Source organism: Pantherophis guttatus, chromosome 9 (assembly GCF_059756535.1).
Source record: "Pantherophis guttatus breed Tessera chromosome 9, ASM5975653v1, whole genome shotgun sequence".
NCBI lineage: Eukaryota > Metazoa > Chordata > Lepidosauria > Squamata > Colubridae > Pantherophis > Pantherophis guttatus.
Window position 1 is genome coordinate 997,576 of NC_142071.1, and position 20,800 is coordinate 1,018,375.

At 46.0% G+C, this 20,800-nt stretch overlaps 1 protein-coding gene across 1 annotated transcript; it reads right to left on the reverse strand.

Moving 5' to 3' along the window:
• Positions 1–183: 183 nt before the first annotated feature.
• Positions 184–20,548, reverse strand: ANXA4 (annexin A4; the record flags this gene model as incomplete). The annotated part of the gene is made up of 13 exons (XM_060683339.2): positions 184–627; positions 1,371–1,493; positions 3,017–3,075; positions 3,989–4,084; positions 5,357–5,450; positions 6,210–6,266; positions 7,180–7,259; positions 8,470–8,560; positions 8,715–8,828; positions 10,434–10,528; positions 11,928–12,015; positions 13,025–13,080; positions 20,350–20,548. Coding segments are annotated over 13 exons (1,212 nt in total), but the record flags the coding sequence as incomplete, so codon positions are not given.
• Between the last annotated feature and the right edge of the window lie 252 nt (positions 20,549–20,800).

The following is a 20,800-nucleotide window of genomic DNA, read 5'->3' on the forward strand; positions in this document are numbered from 1 at the left end:
AATTTGGCATTTTCACCATTTCTACAGGTGGTCCTCAAGATACGACATAATGGAGCCTGCCCATTATGATCGCATGTTGCCACAGTCATTAGATGGAGGATCTCCCCTAACAACTCCCTTCCCCAATTCCTTGTATTCAATAAAAGCTCACTTTTCTGCAGAATAAATGGGAAGGAGCCAGGGTTTTAAAACATTGTATTGTATTAGTCATTTTATACTGCGTATTGTCTACCTGTTTCAAAGCAGGGACTAATTTTTTTTTTTTAAATTTAGAAACACAAGAGGGCAGAGGTACAATCAATGTTAGCATGATTGGCATTTTTAAAAGCATTTCTGCAAAAGGTACGACTACTTGTCATCTATGGCAGGGTTGGGCGAACTACGACCCTTTTATGACTTGTGGACTTCAACTCCCAGAATCCCTGAGCCAGCCAGCATGGCTGGCTCAGGGATTCTGGGAGTTGAAGTCCACAAGTCATAAAAAGGCCATAGTTCTCCACCTCTGTTCTATGGGGACAGCCGGCCACATCACTTCAGCGTCAAGATGGAGAAGAAATCCTGAAGCTCTTAGTTGTCCCCGCCGCACAGAAGGAGCAGAACTTTCCTGTAGTCCCCTGAGGTGTCTCCCTAGAGGGGAAAAACAAAACATAAGTTCATTTTTATTTTATTAATGCAAATTCTAGCAAAGCAGGGCTCCCCGCTCCTGCCTTAAACCTTCACCTCTGAATCACAGGTGCGCAGAATAAAGCTCACGGCGTGTTTCATATGGACCGCTCTTGCCTTTCGGGGAAGCAAGGAGGCCCTCAAGGTGTAGTCAGAAGACGATGCCATCATGGTGCAACCCAGGTTCCACCACACGGAAAAAATAGGCCGAGTTTCAATCACACCCTTGTGACTGCCCTCTTGATGTTTTTCACCACAAACTAGAGATGACTTTGTCTGAAAGTGCTCCAGTAAGATTGGGGCAGTTTTGTTGGGCACACCTCCAGATACAGATTAACAAGAGTTGGAAGGGACCTTGTAGGTCATCTAGTCCATCCCCCACCCACACAGGAGACCCTACACCATTCCTGACAGATGGCAGCCCAGTCTCTTCTTGAAAGCTTCCAATGATGAAGCTCCCACAACTTCTGTTCCATTGGTGGATTGTTCTCACTGTCAGAAAATTCCTCCTTATTTCTAGGTTGAATCTCTCCTTGGTCATTTCCATCCATTATTCCTTGTCTGGCCTTCGGGTGCTTTGGAAAATAGCTTGACCTCTTCCTCCTCTCTGTGGAAGCCCCTCAAAACGGCTATCTTGTCTCCCCTGGTCCTTCTCTTCCCTAGACTAGCTGTGCAGAAGCCCTGCGAGATCAGGCGCCGCAGCTCACCTTAATGAAAGAGTAGAGGGATTTTCCATACATGCGCTTGAACTCTGCCTTAATATCAATCATATCAATCTCGCAGCGAGAGACCATCAGGCGGATCAGAGTGTCGTCATCGGTGCCTACGCCCTGGTTTGGGGTTGGAAAGAAAGAAAGATAAGCCAAGTCACACCGCATGCTGGATCTCAGCTGGCAAAACGTTTTATTTATTTATTGTTTTATTTATTGGTTCTATTTATATGCCGCCCTTTCTCCGGAGACTCAGGGCGGCTTACAATGCTTTTAAGCAATAGCCTTCCTACTTTTGTGTATACCTGCTTAGTAGGGCTTTCGCCCTCCCCCCAAAGCGGTGTTCTTTTTTTATATACAAAGTCAGCTTATTGCCCCCACAAACTGGGTCCTCATTTTACCTACCTTGGAAGGATGGAAGGCTGAGTCAACCTTGAGCCTGGTGAGATTTGAACTTGCGGTAATTGCAGGCAGCTGGTGTTACTTAACAGTACTTTAATCTGCTGCGCCACCAAAGCTCTTTGTCCCTTTAAAAGCAGCCACCTGCTAACCGTGGGGTTCTTGATGGTCTTCTGACAGACATTTCAGTACCAGAGTAGGTAACGTCATCAGACTACCTGAGGTAGCACTGAGGAGGAAGATTCTCAGTCATCCAGGTGGAATTTTCTGGAAGTTGAGCCGTGGTGACTGGGCTTCTGTTCTTTTTGGTTTGAAATGTCTACGGAGATTCTCAGCCATCCAGGTCCTGGTTGTCCCAAAGGTGCTTTTTTTCCAAGAGGCAACTGGACTTTCTGGTTTTTCTTTGAAGATGTTTCGCTTCTCATCCGAGAAGCTTCTTCAGCTCATTGGTTTGAAATGTTTCGCTGCTTATCCAAGGAGCTTTGAGCTGCTTGAATAAGTAGCCAAACATTTCAAACCAAAAAGAAAAGATGTCCAGTTGCCACCGCTCAACTTCCAGATAGAATTGAGGAGGTTCAACTAGTTTGGTCATGAAACTTTTGCTAAAAATTGTCGTGCACAAAGGACCTCACAGCTCGATAAATATTCTCTTCTGTCAGCACTGCTAATTGTGCTTCATCAAAGCTGTTAGTCCAGTGTTTCTCAACCCCTGAAATGTGTGGACTTCAACTCCCACAATTCTTCAGTTAGCATTCTGGGAGTTGAAGTCCACTCATGTTAAAAACCCCTGAGGTTGAGAGACCCTGATAGAGTCTCTCTTGTTCGTGCTGGATTCTTGCAGAATCCCCAGGACAGGATTATCCAACCCAGGAGTCTCCAACCTTGGCAACTTTAAGACTTGTGGACTTCAACTCCCAGAATTCCTCAGCCAGCAACCTTGGCAGCTTTAAGACTTGTGGACTTCAACTCCCAGAATTCCTCAGCCAGCAACCTTGGCAGCTTTAAGACTTGTGGACTTCAATTCCCAGAATTCCTTCTGGAAATTGAAGTCCACAAGTCTTAAAGCTGCCAAGGTTGGAGACCCCTGATCCAATCTGTTCTGGAGAGACCTGGGATGAAACACCAGCTTTTTCATGCAAAGCCTGAGCCCAGATCATGTAATTACAGGAAATCAACCCATTAATAGGACACGCCTATTACAGAGCTGCTATTCGGTTTGCAGACGGTTTTATGCGTGCATTTACCTTCATAGATTTGTACAGCCGCTCAGCAAAGTAGGCAGATTTATTTCTCATGCACTTCACTGAGAGGAGAGGAGAATAAAGGAAGGCAGTTAGCATAGCAACAATTAACCATTCTTGATTAAAAAAAAAAATTAAAATGATTGCTCAGAAATACTTGTTATTAAAACAACAATTTTCTAAACAAAAATACTGCATACATTGAGCATGGCCTATCCTAGGGGTCAGCAACCTGTGGCTCTGGAGCCGCATGTGGCTCTTTCATCCCTCTGCTGTGGCTCCCTGTTGCTAGTCGGCTCCACAATTGATAGGGCTTTCGGTTAGGACAGGCAGAGGAAAAAGGACGCCGTGCTAGGAGGAGACTCTATGGTGGGGGAACCGGACTTCCGGTTGGCTCCAGAATTGAACGGGGGCTTCCGGTTAGGACTTTTGTGGCTCTGAGTGTTTAAGGTTGCCGACCCCTGCACTAGACCTAAACTCTTTACTTCTGATATTCCTCTATATCGCTAGCATCTAATATCCAAAATGCTGGAACTGCCATCCTTAACTCCAGCATCTTCCAGATATGTGGGCCAACTCAGAGCATGTGGCTGCAGCAGATTTCTGGGCCAAAAATGTCCCAAAACTTCCTTTTTCCAAGAGGCAGCTGGACTTTGTTTTTTCTTTTGAAGATGTTTCGCTTCTCCTCCAAGAAGCTTCTTCAGCTCTGAAGGATTTATATTCCTTGCAGACAGCTGGTCATTTGCATCCTTTTAGAGGGTCATTGAGACCCCTGGAGGTTTATCTGTTTACCAGACAACAATGAATCTCCTTGGTTAGCCTACATTCAGGAACTCGCTTTGAGCAGAAGCTACCAGATCCAACAACACGTGTTGTTATTTCATTGCCTTCCCTCCATGTTGCAGACACCCTGGATGCAAGTTAACCTCCTGCAAAGCAACGAGAGAGGAATAAAAGCTGATGTGGAAACCTCACCTATTGCCAGCAAGGCGTCTTCAAGGTCTCCAGACATCTCGGATTTAATACTCTCCGTAATATCTTTCTTAGCGATTTTCTTGTATTCATCAAATACTAAATAAACGAATACAGATTTTTATTAGCAAACAAAAGAAAAGCAGTTCCACAACCTCCCAAACATGGAGACTTAAGATGTGTTTATGAGCTCCTCTGTTATTTCCAAATTTCCAATATTCCCAATTTTCTGATTCATATTGTATGTTTTTTCTTTAAAAAAGCACCCTAGAAAACAGCAGATGTCCTGAATGAACCGAAATAAGTCTATGGTGGCCACAAGTAATGGGAAAATCACACCATCCTGCCGTGAGTCGCAGAACATTCGGATAACAAGAGTTGGAAGGGATCTTGGAGGTCTTAGTTTAATCTCCAGCTTGAGCAGGGACCCCATACCAGTCCAGACAAATGGCTACTCAATCTCTTCTTGAAAATCTCCAGTGATGGAGCAGCCACAACTTCTGAAGGCAACTTCTGTTCCATTGACTAATTGTTCTCATAGGGAATGGAAGTTATATGTCCATTGGGATAAAACATTCTGCTTTGGTATTAAAAGATGTTTTGCTCTTTGATAAGCTTCCACCCATTACTTTTCCTGCCCTCGGGTGCTTTGGAGAAGAGGTTGACCCCCTCTTTTCTGTGACAGCTCCTCAAGTACTGGAAGACAGCTACCATGACACCCCAAGTCCTTCTCTTCCATAGACTAGACATCCCCAGGTTCCTCAACCTTTCATCATAACGATTTAGCCTCCAGACTCTTTGTTGCCCTTTTCTGCAGACTTCCCAGGATCTCAGCATCTTTTCGGGATCGTGGTGACCAGAATTAAATAAACAATAGAGTTAAACAACAGTGACGCTCGTTCCCAGCCTCTAACTGACCAATCATCATGTGGCTTCTTAGTACAGCTTAGAGTTGGAGGGTAGGATCCCATTTTAATGTTCATAATGCTTAATGATCCCATTAGTTTTTTTTTTTAATTTGATTTATATGCCGCCCTTCTCCAGAGACTCAGGGCGGCTTACAATGCGCTAAGCAATAGCCTTCATCCTTTTGTATATTTATACAAAGTCAGCTTATTTTCCCCACAAACTGGGTCCTCAATTTACCTACCTTAGAAAGGATGAAAGGCTGAGTCAACCTTGAGCCTGGTGAGATTCGAACCTGCAGTAATTGCAGGCAGCTGGTCTTAATAACCAGCTTAATAACAGGGTGCCTTAGACCACTGTACTACCAAGGCTCTTTTTTACTTGATTTAATGTTCAGTTGATTCTCATGATATTCCTTTTTTTCTTTTTTCTTTACAAGAATCTGCCGCCCCCTTCACCGCTTACCCCTTAGCAGATGGCTCCTGCTTCTGGAGCACAGGATGGTAATGAACTGGCCCTCGCTGGTGCCCCATTTGTTCTCCCCTGCTTCATACAGGCACTAGAGGAAAGGAGCACAAAGAGCAGATTCTGCAAGGAGCCGAACGAACAGGCAGGGAATGGAGGGGTTTGGGGCCACAACCCAGCACATCTGCCCCAATTCAGGCCACCAGGCAGCCTCCTTCCTGTTCTCACAAGACAGTAGGGATGGGCAACTTCACACAGATAAAGAAGTCTGAAGTCTCCAACTCAGAACTGTAAGGCATGCAAGGGTAAAACCGGGACGTGACTGAGGATGTGAAGCTAATCATTTTGGCCCCCAGGGATGCAATGTTGTGCCCAATAATCGATTTAAGCTTAGCAGGGGTCTTAATGCAACTGGTATAATGCTCTGCATGTGACATAGACAATGGGGTGGGGAGAAGGAGGCCATCATTGTGTCACCCCAAATTGCCATTTGGCTGCTAAAATTTTGGTGGTCTTGAACAGGCCTTGTGATAGCCTTTGTTCTGGGGCAGGGGTGTCAAACTTGCAACGACATGTCGTCACGTGACGTATCACAAGTTTCCCCCCTTTGCTAAACCGAGCATGTGACACATCTGGCCTTCCGGACCTTGAGTTTGACACCCCTGTTCTGGAAGATTTATGGAGGAGGCAAACAGCAGGAATTAAGTTACACCTCAATTTTAAAGAAAGCCAGTATAGTATAGCCTTTATTGTCATTGTACCTCATGTATACAAAACAAAATTGGTTATCGGTTAACACTTTGGAAATCAAGCAGCAAACTGCCTCCTCATTCCTGCAAACGGGGTTACTCACCTTGGCATCCTCTTGGACCAGGCCCTGGTCAACGTGTGAACTCTCATCTCTATTGCCCTGGGAAGAAAAGGGGGAGGGGGAGAGGCAAGTGAAGCTGAACAGCGATTTCAGAGAAGGACCATCAGGAAGGAGCAAAGGAGAAGGACCCACATCAGTGGGATGCAGGAAAACAAACACTCAGCACCAATCTCTTAAAGATCTTTTCTTGGGACCTTGAGAACAGCTCTGTCTACCCAGCCATAGAAGAAGGCAGCCCAATAAGCCATTTACCCAGTGAACAAGAGAAACTGGGTTGAAGAGGAGGGCCATAAATAATCTGGGGGGAAAAAATCCAGCGTGATGCCAAATCCTCCCTTAAAACTCTGATCCATGCCAAGTTTGAAAGAGGGCAACTCTCAGACGGAGGTTTTTGTCTTTGAGAAGATTCCTCTCCTCCCACCACGAGTTCTCTGTACTTATAACCCAGTTTAGAATTTGTGGCCCTGTTCATGCAGGAGACCCAAGAAAGTTTATCGCACAACAAAAGAGACTATGATTTTTAATAGAATGTGCTGAAAATCCTAGGTCTTCAATGCAATAATATCCTAGAGACGGAGGATGGAAATCCAGAGAATGCTATCAGTGTAGTGAAAATCACTGAATATTTCTGAATAGGATGCAAGTTCATTGCTGGCTTATTACACCAACTACAGTTTAACGTCATGTTCCCCAAAGAGACATGTGGATTATTGTTTGCATCCCTAACTTATTCCCAGCTTCTTTTTTGCACACACACAAGTTTTGAACCACTCCACAGGACTGCAAAGAGAGACTGAAATAGCGCAAAAGGTTCTCAGACAAGCCATGATTCATTTTCAAACCTGCAAAAATGCTTGCTCGACAAAGACAAGCCGTGATTTAGGGCGAGGAGTAAATTCATCTACTATGGGACGAGCGATCTGAGGCATGACAAGAAGAGCCAAATACTTACAGTCGACAGGGAGACCAGGACTCTCCGGAACTTGGAGGAGGTATCTGAAGCGATGTCTTTCTCAAGGGAGGTTCCATACTCTGCAAAAAGGCCCAGAGATATACCTCAAAAAAAGCACCCCAGTCCTACTCTGAGAACTGGCGTAGCTGAGGAAAGCTTCACAACTATGATGACTTCCTGAAAAACAACCACTAACTCGCAGGAGGGTGTCTGCAGGGCATGTCCAAAATAGTCAGGATGGTGTCTGCAGATGTAGAGGGTTGTGAGAATACCCTTGAGGAACAGGAGGAAGTGCCACAGCCAGGAAAATGGTCGGATACAAGAAATTGAGTCCAAAGGAAAGATGGGGCAGAGAAAGCAGAAGGGACCCTCCCTACCGGTCTTTAGGGTGAAAGTAGGGAGGGGGCAGGCGTATTCAGAGTTGCAAGAGTCTGAATATGAATGGTGGAGTATGAAGCACCACTGCTTCTCAGGGAAGAAGCATCACATTCTTGCACTGGAAGGACTGGCAGAACCTGGGGTCGGAGTGAAAAGGGGGATCAGCCTAGAATCCCTACATAACCACAAGTGAACTAAATCCAATCCTCCTCAGATTCCATTGACCTTTATCTAACTCCTATCAGGGGCTAACCATTAGTTGAGAAGATTCCTGTGCATAGGTGTGAGCGCCAATAAATCTGTTTAACCGTGAACCTGATATTTCACGCCTGACAATTCCAGAGAGAGGCCCAAGACAAGAGACTGTGCAGTTCTGAATTGTATATGGGGGAGGGAGGAAAAGTTTCACCCCAGAATCTCCCAGGGTATATGGGGTAGGTTAGAAGGTTTTAGTCTGGCAAGATTATGTCCGTTGGGTGAAAGTAAATAAAGAAATGGATTCAATCAGATCTCACTGTGTCATCTTTGGACTTAGATCTGACAGAAAGCCTATAATAAATATAATTTTAATATTCACGACTTCGGTGTTCAAGTTTGATCTTTCTTGAATCGCTGACAGCAATGGTGCAATCACAGCTCTGCCTGTTTTTTATGTGCACCATCACGGATGCCATCTTGACTTTTTTGACCACGGCTTGCAGACAGTTATGACAATGGGGAATCCCGCTAAACTCCGAGGCTGAGTCAGCACAAATTTTAGGGAAAGTGCCTAAAAGAATTCTCTGCGGTAGGTCTGTCTATCATCAAACATAACATGCAAATGCAATTAATGCCCAGCTGGCCATGTGATTCTAGAAAGCTCCATGAATTGGCTGCAGGTGAGCGATGGAGACTATGGGAAAGAATACTCACGACGATGGTAGGTGTCATTAATCCTCCGGAGTTCCTCGTTGGTACGAGAGGCCAAGATTTCTATCAGGCAGCCCTCATCTGTCCCTGCCCCCTGCAAGACAGACAAAGTGCTTCAAAAGAGTGCCAAAGCTGGGCAAATGCCAACTGAAGCAAGATTTTTCTAGGAACATCTCCAGGCTTCAAAATAATCTCACAAATCTCTGGTTCTTTGTTGTGGTTAAAAATTATTATTTTTTTTTGCAAACCTTCATTGCTCTTTTCAGCTCCTCCACATCATACAGGGTAATAGGGGTCATCAGTCCAATAATAACGTTCTCAAAATTCTTACTCAGCTCAGACTTCAGGTCATTAATCAAATCCTGTTGGGGAAAGAAAATGATTGGATAATATCATTGTGCCTAGTGTCGTTTTTTTGTTTCAAGTGCGCCACCCAAAATTAAACGTTACTTCTAATTTTCTTCTAGAACTGGTGTTACTTCCTTCGAGGAAGAAGTCAAAAGCTGTACGACAGCTGGCTTTTCAATTTTAGGGACCCAGATCAATATATTTTGTGGACCACAGAATCTCACATTTGACATGATCTTTGGAAACAATGAATTTTGGCTGAAAATTCTCAGGCTCATTTTTTTTTATTTTTTACTTCTTTGCTTCTTCCATAGCTCCTTCTTTGTTCCATATCAACCTTGATACCTTTCTGTCCTTCTTTCTGCTATGTATACAAAATAAACAGTTATATATATATGTGTGTGTGTGTGTGTATTAAGTGTTTTTCTATCGAGACACCTGGTCTACCCCAACATGTGGGAGGGAGCATTCTGCTCCCTTTCGCCTTTCAGCTCCAATCCAGGAGCCCTCAAGCACTTGCATTCACGACAAACCATTTTATACCAAATTTATATTTTGCTGATAAAGAAATAAAGGGAGACTAGTATAGATCTATTTCAAGCTTTTTAGCTTTCATCAGCTAAAAAAGCTAAAAAGCTTGAAATAGATCTATATTAGTCTCCCTTTATTTATCAGCAAAATATAAATTTGATATATGTGTGTATATATATATTTGTGTGTGTGTGTGTATTTAGAGGTGTATGTGTTTACATATATATATGTATACACAGCAAATGTATATGTATGAATATGGGTATATATATGTTTCTTTTGAGAGTGGGCATCCCAATTTCATTTTGAATGTTTGCCAGTGTGTTTACCAAAAGAAATGATAATAAAGATTATCTTATCTCATCTCATCTTATCCTCTCCCATATTATTTAGGAAGCCTGTTACCTCATAGCACACACTAATGTGATTTGTGAGAGTCAATTCTCCTCAAATAAGCCCTAAAATCACTCTTCAAAGGAACCTGCCAGGATTCTGATATTCACGATGATTCTGACAATTGGTCAAAAGAATCTTCTGTTGAAATGACAGAAATAAAGTACAGCTTAGCCAGCCTTTAAGGCTGTGGGAAGTTCCATAAGTAAAGCAAAGCTTGTGAGTTAAACCTGTGATCAAAACCACAAAAGGCATGCGTGAGTATTTGTATAATTTGCTTCAAACTGCACTCGGGGTTCTTTCAATCTTACGGGAGGACGCACCTTTGTTCAGCTGAATAAATGTGAATAAATAAATAAAAGAGACACTGTCTCTTTGTTTGCACCAAGCCACACCTGACCCTGCGCAACACAATTAACCTTTAATTTCAACAATTCAATAATAGTTAATCTATCTCCTTATTTAAACATTTACAAAGTGACTGTACCTTCCAAAGAGATAAAGAGAGAAACAGAGAGAGGGAGAGAGATGGGGGGTGGGAAATCAAACAATTGTCAAACGAAGAAAAAGTTTGGCATTAGCAATAGAAGCAATCAATTTTTTTGACAGGTATCCCTGGGTTAATGGGATTGAACAATTCACTTTGCAATCTATATCTGAATCCAGTCCCAGAGTTCCCATTCAGTGCTACCTACCCGGCCAATAGAGGATTTGTAGGCCATCTTAATCTCCTGCCGTTGGGACAAGTTCCTGTTGACCAAAATCTCAATGATGGCATCTTCATCAGTACCTGGGACAAGACAAGAGACCCAAGATTCAGAGAAGGTCAAGAAAGAGGACCAAGGAGTTGAAACTAGGATGCATGGAGCACAATATGGGGAGAAGCTGGCAGGTGAAATGAGGTACTTGTTTGGCAAGCAGGAAAATCCAGGTAATCAAGACCTCCAGAGCGAAGCTACCGGAAACACAAATCAGAGGGGAGAATACCGGCGTGTGGACCTAACTCAGAAGAAGGGCATTTCTCACGGTCTCTTCGATGCATCCCTGTGCAATTTTATGAATATTCTCTGCACAAAGCAAGTTTAGCCTTCCCATCTCCAGCTGGGCAGGGTTTATAATTCCCAGCAGGATGTCCATGGAGGCTCTTCACCATCCAGGTCCTGGTTTTTCCAGAAGGCAACTGGACCTTCTTGGGTTTTTTTTTTCTTTGAAAATGTTTTGCTTCTCATCCAAGAAGGTTCTTCTCATCTTGAACTGAAAGAACCTTCTGGGATGAGAAGAGAAACATTTTCAAAGGAAAAAAACCCCAAGAAAATCCAACTGCCTTTTGGAAAAAGCACCTTGGGGAATTCGCATCAGGCAGAAGCTTCTGGTGGGAAATTTTGGAAGCTCCAGTCCAAGGGTGCCAGGTAAGAGAAGAGGATCTAGCACCGTGATGATGAACCTATGACATGCGTGCCCAAAGTGACACGCAAAGCCATTTCACCCGGCACGCACGGCCTTGGCTGTTTGTCTTCCAGGTTTCTGGCGCGACAATCAGCTGTCCTTCGCGCGTGGGGCGCCGGCCAGCTGATTGTTGGGTGCACATCAGAGGTGGGTTTCAGCAGGTTCTGACCAGTTCTGGAGAACCGGTAGCGGAAATTTTGAGTAGTTCGGAGAACTGGTAGTAAAAATTCTGACTGGCCCCTATTCTCTGCCTCCTGAGTCCCAGCTGATTGGGAGGGAATGGAGATTTTACAGTATCCTTCCCCTGCCACGTCCACCAATCCACGCCTACCAATCCATGCCACACCCACCAAGCCACACCCACAGAACTGGTAGTAAAAAAATTTGAAACCCACCTTATTATTTATTTGTCTCTGTTTTAATTGGTTTTAATTAGGATTTTCCTTTATTATTGTATGTTTTTTAACTTGTGTTCGTCGCCCTGAGTCCTTTGGGAGAAGGGCGGCATATAAATATTTGTAAATAAATAAATAAACCCGGAAGGTCCGCTTTTCCAGAGCGCGGCCCTGACGAGCCCGTGGATGCATGATGTTTCCGCGTGACCTTTTCGACACTTGGTGTGGAAAAGTTTCACCATCACTGATCTAGCATGTCGCAAACTTTCTAATCTGATCAAAACGGACTTTGAGGCAGAAACCTTACAACTTCAGAGCAATCAATGAAGAATAAAACGGATGACTCACCCAACCCTTTCATAGCTTTGCGGAGAGCCTGGGCATCGGCCTCAGGGCTGAAGTTGGAAGCCCCCTTGATGGTTCCTCTGTTTCCTGCCTAAAAGCCACCGAATATCAAAAAGTCAAAGCCCAGAAGAGATGGAACCACAGAGGAAGAAACAAGAAAGGAAAAAAATCCAGATGTTTGGGGAATCCTTAACTTAGGATCACAAAAGAGAATCCAAAGTTTCTGTGGCTAAACAAGAGAGCTGTCAAGAGCATTTTAGGTTCTATTTAATTGGGCCAAACTATGTTATGATAATAATTTTAATTAGCAATTTTATGATCTTTGTGTATCTATATTTTTCTTGGCTGTACACCGCCTTGAGTCCTACCCCATTCACTACACCCAACTGGCTCTCAAGGAAGTAATTAGGAGCTGCCATCCTACGCAGGGAACGGATGGTGAATTTTTAGCATGCTTTCAAGGCCACCTGGCTAGAGCTCTGGGCAGCCACAGAAGCTTTGCTGCCACTTAAAGAAAGGCTGGAGAAAATCTGCTGCCTCAGCCAGCCTCACTCGGGGAGGAAGCCAGGTTGAACCCCGTGGACTGACAGTCCAGCTGCCACAGCAGCCTCGGAGCTTGTCTACACATTGAAAGTAGCAAAGGGAGGGAATGTTAACTGGGTTTGGATCTAGTGCTAAACCAAGGTTTAACTGTGGCTTGCTGAAGACACCACAATTGGCTACCTTGGCGCAAGAAACGCAGCCTTAAACCACCATTCATGGCACACCATGGCTGGGGTCACCCCATTCACTGCACCCAAAACAAAGGGACTGAATTTAGATTTACTGTGACCAGGAAAAGGCTTTTATCTTCAGAGGCTAATTATGTTGTGCAGCAGAAAAGAGACTACACACCACAACTGACCGCTAGCCAACTGCCGTCTCCGGTGCCACACCAAGCCCTCATCGTAGCGGTTCCCAAGGATAACATTTACCCCATCAAGGATAATCCTTCCATCTGCTTAATTGCCCTGAGCCAACAGCTCAGGACATTGGCCCTTTGATTAGACCCAGGGAGTGCCAGGCACCGCCTGGTCCTGCAAGGAACCAAACCCACGTACCATGGCAATAAACGTCCTGCAATTCTCTAGCAACCAGTCAGCCTTGCAGATGGTCCCTGCAATAAAAAAGAGAATTAATTCAGATAAGGCTCAGCAAACACAGGAAGAAAGGAACCGTTATTAACCTTTGTGGGACTTTCTGATATTAAAGAGGAATATTAAACAATGTCTGAGGCTTGGAAGGATTATGGGTGGGAATGAACATCCTCGGCAGGGAAACATGTACTAAATGGGTGTATGTGGGCCCTGAAGACTTTCAATGTGGGTCTCTCAATCCACCCCCCATAATTGCATAAAACTGCCATTTTTAAAAGAGGAACGAATCGTACTAAATCTATGCAAATAATTTCATTCCATTTTAATGGCACGTAAGCTATACCAAAGATAGGTTGGGTGAAAAACATCAACATGCCCTCGCTTGCAAAGTTACAGGCTCTAACAAAGCACTGCCCTCAAATCGAGGTGCAGAAACACTGAACACCAGGATAAACACCAGAACAAGACAGAATTATTTATCACCGAATGTCTGAAGTAGCTAAAAAGGGCCTAAAACTTCATAATTTGTGATTAAGACTGCTTCGGCCCTGGACTATATCCGAAGGGACAGATGGAGCATCTCTTCCACCACCACCTCCTTCCTTCATCCTCTGCACCGGCCTGGAAGGAGGAGGGGGGGGTCCCAGTCTCCTGCCTTCCCTCCAGACACAGCCCAGGTGGAAAAAAGCCCACTCCCCCTGTTCTGATCTGGGCTCAGAGAATTGTGGCTGAAGTCAGTAAACTGGGTTAAACCGAGGTGTCCTTAATGCCCTCTGAGCTTGGAAAGCACCCAGGACCCCTTATTTCAACCTCACCTTACAAATATTCTCCTTTCCTGTGTTAAAATTATACAGAGGGAAAGCGGAAGAGGACAAGTCACCATGGTCAACTCATTGAGGGACAATTCAATTTAAGTATTTGAAATAATTTAAAAAATATTTTAACTTTTTGCCATTCGCATTTCATTCTGTCCCTCCTTTTGTATCCTTTAAGGATTCTATCCCACCATTTCTTTGATATTAGGGTAACTCTTGTCCTGCAGCGAGCTGTCGCAGAGCGAATTGGCCATCGCAAGTTGACTGGGGATGAGTTGGCTGCACCAAGTTGGCCATGCCGAGCTGTCCTAGACCCGAAGGAAAGGGGGCTCGCTGTAGATACGCAGGCAGTGTTTCCTAGGCAAAAGGGCTGAAATAATGTTTAAGTCCAGAACTTCGAGATATCATCTGGAAGTGGTTCAGGCAGATACTTCCCAAAGCCACGTGAATATACAGAGGAGGAAGAGGCCAAACACAATCAAACTGGGAACAGTCTATTACTATCACCCATTTCAGTATAAAGATAGTTTTTAGCCTTTGGGTAGAGTTTTCCCTGGCCTGTCCTATCTCGTGAGGCTCACCACACAACTATGAATTTTGGTTACGAAGCTTCTTGCAAATCAATTCAACCTATGGCTTAACTATGTCCTTAGTGTAGACTTTCCTATAGGCTTCGGATACTGCGAATGCTTTCCCACAATTCCCTAGCCAATCTAGCTGGCTAGGGAATCCCCGGATATGGCCATCCCAACACAGCTTGCGGAGAACTGCAAATGCATCACTAATGTGGGCTGGGCCAAAACCAGAGGAGTTCCCCCAAAAGTGGAAATTTCCACGTCTGTCCCAGCCTGGATGAGTCATTTCTGTATAAAGCTGACAGACTTAATCTGCCTAGCATTCATTTCATGAACGGGCCCTCCCCTCCCTAATGTACCTCCCCCCCCACCCCAATTCCTACCCAGGAGGCAATCTTTGCATAGGCAGAAAATCAATTATATGTCAAGCCACATACTTATTAATGCCCCCGGAGCTTCAATAAGTAACTGGAAGCAAACAAAAAGGATTAAAAAAACGGAAGGCACCACTAAAAACCTCCACAAGCTGGATGTAAATCCAATAATTCACGCCGACTTCCCGCCTTGCTGTGTAAATCTCTCGCCACTGAATGAGGCTGTCGGTTGGTCTCATTTCCATCTGTTTTGCAACCGCTCCATGCGGAGCGATGGAAAATTTTGGAGCCACATTTCCGGCTCTGCCCATTCCATTCTGGGTTTCGCTTGGAAAAAAAAACAGGCCAGCAACTCTGCTGCTGCTTAATGAAGAACAGGCCTGATCACTTTTAAAAGGGTTGCTCTCAATGCTTCTGATGTGCCAGCAACCTCTTGTGTGGGGCGTGCAGTTAATTGTCTTCAATGACGGGTTTGACCCTTTTCAAGCCATCATGCTGTTGACAGCCCAACATTAGACTGTCATCAGAATCACAAGTCCTGATCCCTGATCCCTCGGCACCGCTCAGCAGGGAAAGCAGCTGCCCCTCCTGCTTACAGTCAAAATCTCCCCACAGCAGCTAGGGAGCACTTGGCATTCCTGCTGGCACCAAAGCTAAGGCCCTTTAGACTAGGGGTCCCCAACCTTAGCAGCTGAGCTGGCTGAGGAATTCTGGGAGTTGACGTCCACAAGTCTTAAAAGTTGTCAAGTTTGGAGACCTCTGCTTTAGACAGATCTCCTGCTTGCCGTAACTTAGCTTCTCCGATTGTCTATGGCAGAGGTATGGAGAATTCTGGGAGTTGAAGTCCACAAGTCTTAAAACTCAAGTTTGGAGACCTTTTGTATATGGAGATTCTTAGTCATCTAGGTCATGGTTGCCCCAAAGGAGCTTTTTCAAAAGGCAACTCACTTTCTTTTTCCTTGAAGATGTTTCGCTTCTCATCCAAGAAGCTTCTACAGTCAGAACTGAAGAAGCTTCTTGAATGAGAAACAAAACATCTTCATAGCAGTCTTCCGATATCTCAGGGGTTGCCCCAAAGAAGAGGGAGTCAAGCTATTCTCCAAAGCACCTGAGGGCAGGACAAGAAGCAACAGGTGGAAACTCATCAAGGAGAAAAGCAGCTTGGAACTAAGGAGGAATTTCCTGAGAACAATTAATCAGTGGAACAGCTTGCCTCCAGAAGTTGTCAATGCTCCAACACTGGAAATTTTTAAGAAGAGATTGGACAACCATTTGTCTGTAGTGATCTAGGGTTTCCTGCCTAAGCAGGGGGTTGGACTAGAAGACCTCCGAGGTCCCTTCCAACTCTGTTATTCTCTTCTAAAACAAGCAAAAAGGAAAAAAGTCAAGTTGCCTTCTGAAAAAGCACATTTGGGTTAGCTCCTCTGACTTACCCAGAGCTTCCTCTTCCTCCGCTGCCCTCTTTCAAAAGCCTACAGTGTGACTAAAGTTTGCATTGCGACAGAGATGCTCACCCCCAGCGACAGATGTGACCCACTGGAGCTGACTGGAGGATTACACAGCAGTCCTTGAGTTACATCCATGCATTCAACAGCTGAAGGCACTGGAGGGCACTGAAACAATGGACTTGCAACTAGTTTTCAACATTCTGGCCATTGCAGCACCCTTGCTGTCATGAGATCAGAAGTTGGGCTAGCTCATATTTATGATTTCCCCCTTAACCCACTTATTCAGCTGAAGATACAATATCATGTTTTTTTTAATTGAAGTTTTACAGAAAAAAAAGATTTCCCCCCCAGTATTCCCCCCACCCTTTTCCCCTCCCCCCTGTACAGTATCATAGTATTAACATGCCTACGGTGTATATTTGAGCTCCCAGCAAACCTGCAAAAACCAGAACCTAGAATACTGCGTCCAGTTTTGGTCACCACATTATAAAAAAGTTGTTGAGACTTTGGAAAAAGTACAAAGAAGAGCAACTAAAATAATTAAAGGCCTGGAGATTAAACTGTGTGAAGAACAGTTGTAGGATTTGGGTTTGGCTAGTCTAGAGAAAAGAAGGATTAAGGGGGACATGATAGCAGCATTTCAATATTTGAGAGGGGGTCAATTTATTCTCCAAAGCACCAGAGGGCAGGGAAAGCAGAGCCCTGGTGGCGCAGCAGACTAAAGCACTGTTATTAACATCAGCTGCCTGCAATTACTGCAAGTTCAAATCTCACCAGGCTCAAGATTGACTCAGCCTTCCATCCTTTCTAAGGAAGGTAAAATGAGGACCCAGATTGTGGGGGCAATAAGCTGACTTTGTATAAATATACAAAAGGATGAAGGCTATTGCTTAACGCATTGTAAGCCTGAGTCTCCGGAGAAGGGTGGCATATAAATCAAAGCAAAAAAAAAAAGAAGAAAAAAAAAAGAAGCAATGGATGGAAACCAATCAAAGAGAGAAGCAACCTGGAATTAAGGAGAAACTTCCTAACAGTGAGGACAATTAACCAGTGGAACAGCTTGCCACCAGAAGTTGCGGATGCTCCACCAGCGGAGGTTTTCAAGAAAAGACTGGACAACTATTTGACTGGGATGCTTGAGCAGAGGGCTGGACTAGAAGGCCTCCAAAGTCCCTTCCAGTCCTGTGGTTCTAAGAGGGGAAGGTAAGGCAGCTTGGCACATGGATCGCTGTTCCCGTTAACATGGGTAGATAATTGGCAAACAATCCACGCGGAATCGATCACCGTCAAGAATGCACCGCCTCCTTTTCAACCGACTGCCAGAAGTCCTAGCAAGGGAGAATTGTTTGTGGCATTGACCCCAAGCATCCATATTGAACATTTGGTTCACTCGAGACCCTCCCGCTGGTGTTTCCTTCTGAGCAGCAGTGAAGCTGGGTGACTCTGGATCTGCTCCCTTACTGGAATGAATCGAACAAGGCATCTTTGGGGGGGGGTATCAAACCCCCCCCTCTTTGCAACCTGCCCAATGGAGGGCCATCTGTTCTGGGGCTCTAGGAGAAAGCAAGAAGCCATCCTCCATTTTTGCGTGAAGATGCCGAAGAGGGAGACCAGTTTATCCCATTCTTCTCCCGCAGCCATTTTTTACCTGGCTGAGGGTCACATCCCTCAATTCAAGAGAAACCCCTTTTTCCACTTGGGGCCGAGTCTCTGCGCTGCCCCAGCCCCAAAAGTCGCATACAAGGGTTGATTTGGGACCCCCTGTTGTACGTGTTCTGCGTACAAAGAACATCTGCTCTCCCCAAACTGAGCTCCCCATAAACAAAGACCCGGTGGCCTAGAGGTAGAGCTCTTGCCTCACAATCAGGAGGTTGTGAGTTCAATCCTAGGTAGAGGCAGATGTGGGGTCTCCTGTTGGGCAGGGGGTTGGACTAGATGACCCGCAAGGTCCCTTCCTTCTCTGTTAATCTGTTATAATCTGAGCTGGTCCTAACCCAAGTTTAGAAGGTTTCAGGTGTCAAAAAAGCTAAAGGCACCAATTTTGTGCCTTATCCCTTATGCTCTCTGGCCTCCTTCTCCAACACACTTCTAGAAAGGTTAGAGGAGGTTTTCTCAATCTTAAAATGTAGAGTGTCACCAAGCTTGGCAATTACGGAGGTCAGTTGTGAGACTTGTAAGGTGGGCCTGATTTTATGACCCCTTCAGATGGGGGGGGGGCAGAGGGAAGTAACTCAAACATGCCATTTCTTCATGTCCAAGATGTTCACAAAAATCAGAAGTGCCAGTTGTCTGCCCCCCCCCCACCTCCACCTGGGTCCTACAGAAGGAGCCTCAAGGAGCAGTGGGGTATTCACCCCTTCAATTCTGTGACCCCCCCCAACATTGGGGGCAAAGGCACAAGGCTCGGTCCCATTCCACATTCTCTGGGAGTGATGCTCTGAACCAGGGGGGGGGTCTCCGACCTTGGCAACTTTAAGACTTGTGGACTGACTTCAAACTCCCAGAATTCCTCAGCCAGCTCAGCTGCCAAGGTTGGAGACCCCTAAGTCTAAAGGGTCTTAGCTTTGGCGCCAGCAGGAATGCCAAGTGCTCCCCAGCTGCTCTGATCCTCCCTGATCAACACTTTAGGCCAGCGGTCTCCAACCTTGGCAACTTTAAGACTTGTGGACTTCAACTCCCAGAATTCCCCAGCCAGCTTTGCTCCCAGTCTTAAAGCTGCCAAGGTTGGAGACCCCTCCTCTGAACCATCCACTATTTATTTATTTATTATTTTTATTATTTAGTTTGATTTATATGCCGCCCTTCTCTGGAGACTCAGGGCAGCTTACAATGCGTTAAGCAATAGCCTTCATACTTTTGTATATACCTGCTTAGTAGGGCTTTTGGCCCCCCCCAAGCGGTGTTCTATTTTATACAAAGTCAGCTTATTGCCCCCGCAATCCGGGTCCTTATTTTACCTACCTCGGAAGGATGGAAGGCTGAGCCAACCTTGAGCCTGGTGAGAATTGAACTTGCAGTAATTGCAGGCAGCTAAGTGCTACTTCAAAGGTAGTTTAGTCCACTGCACCACCAGGCTCCTCTAACCACATGCGCTCAGTGTATACCTGCTGAACCACCAAAAACTGAACCGAGGTTTACATTAACCAAGCTCAGCCTGTTAAATGACCACAGCTGGTTAAGCATGCAGGGAATGGGGGGGTTGGGTGAACCCCAGTCCTTGGGGCCGTTAAGAGTTGAGCCCGGCCGCCGAGGGCTGCAGGGTTATTCTTAGCAGCACATAATGCACTTTGCAGAGCTGCCTTTGCTCCCTGGATGTGCTGGCTTTGCATTTTCCAACCTTGTTCTCAGAGGTCCTCATGGCAAGCAGATTCTCTTCCCCCCCCCTGCCCCCCCATGCTTCATGGAGAATGGACTTCCTCCGTTTTCCTTCACACACCGCCTTTGCCATAGATTGGCCCCGCGCACTGCAAGGACCCTCTCGTAGTAGAATGGAATGAATGAGCCGGAAGGGACCTTGGAGGTCATCTAGTCCAGCCCCACTGCTCAAGCTGGAGACCCTGCCTAGTCCATTTCAGATGAAGTGACTTTCTGGAAAGCCTCCTTCAAAGTGATGGAGAGCCCAGGATTTCTACAGTGAGAGTTGTTGGTAGAACGATGCCGCAACGGTCATTAAGTGCGAAAAACGGTCCAAAGTCCCTTTTTGCCCGGGCCGCTGTAACTTTGAACGGTCACTAAACGAAAGGTTGTAAGTCGAGGACTGCCTGCCCAGTGCTGGGGGCGAAAGGGGCTCGCCGACGCAAAGCGGAGCCACTCCGGCCGCTCTCCGGCCACTCCCGGGCGCCAGGAGCCAGCCCAGAGCCGCGGCCGCCTCCCCGCATCGGTCCGTGGCCCCAAAGCGGCGCCGTCCCGTTTTCCCGGGCAGGAGAGCCGTCCAACCCGCCACCCTCGGGCGCCGTCGCGGCTTCCCACCGGCCCGCGAGGAAGAGCCCGCCGCCCGAAGGGGCCTCGCAGCCGCCCCGCTGCCCGCCAGGAGCCGCCCGCCCCGTCGGTCCCGGCCGCCTCGCCTCGCCTACCTGCCTGCTCTCGTCGCCGCGCTGGAAGCCGCTCGGGCCGGCGCCGCTTCCTTTTTAGGGACGGCCAGGCCCGCCCTGGAGGGAGCGGTCACGGGGCAGCGCCGGCCCTCCCCGCCCAGCGGCTGCCGGGACTTCCCGCGGATCGGGTTGCAGCGCGGCCGGGAAAGCAGAAGGCGCTGAAGGCCCGACGGAGCCGCTTTCCCTCAGCTCCTCCGACGGCCCCTCAGGCGCACCAGCCCCCCACCCCCCATCTCTCTCTCTCATCTATCTTTTATCTATCTCTCTATCTCTCTATCTCTCTATCTCTCTATCTCTCTCTCTATCTCAGTCTATCTATCTATCATTTATCTATCTATCTTTTATCTATCTATCTATCTATCAATCAATCATTTATCTATCTATCATTTATCTATCTATCATTTATCTACCTATCTATCATTTATCAATCAATCTAT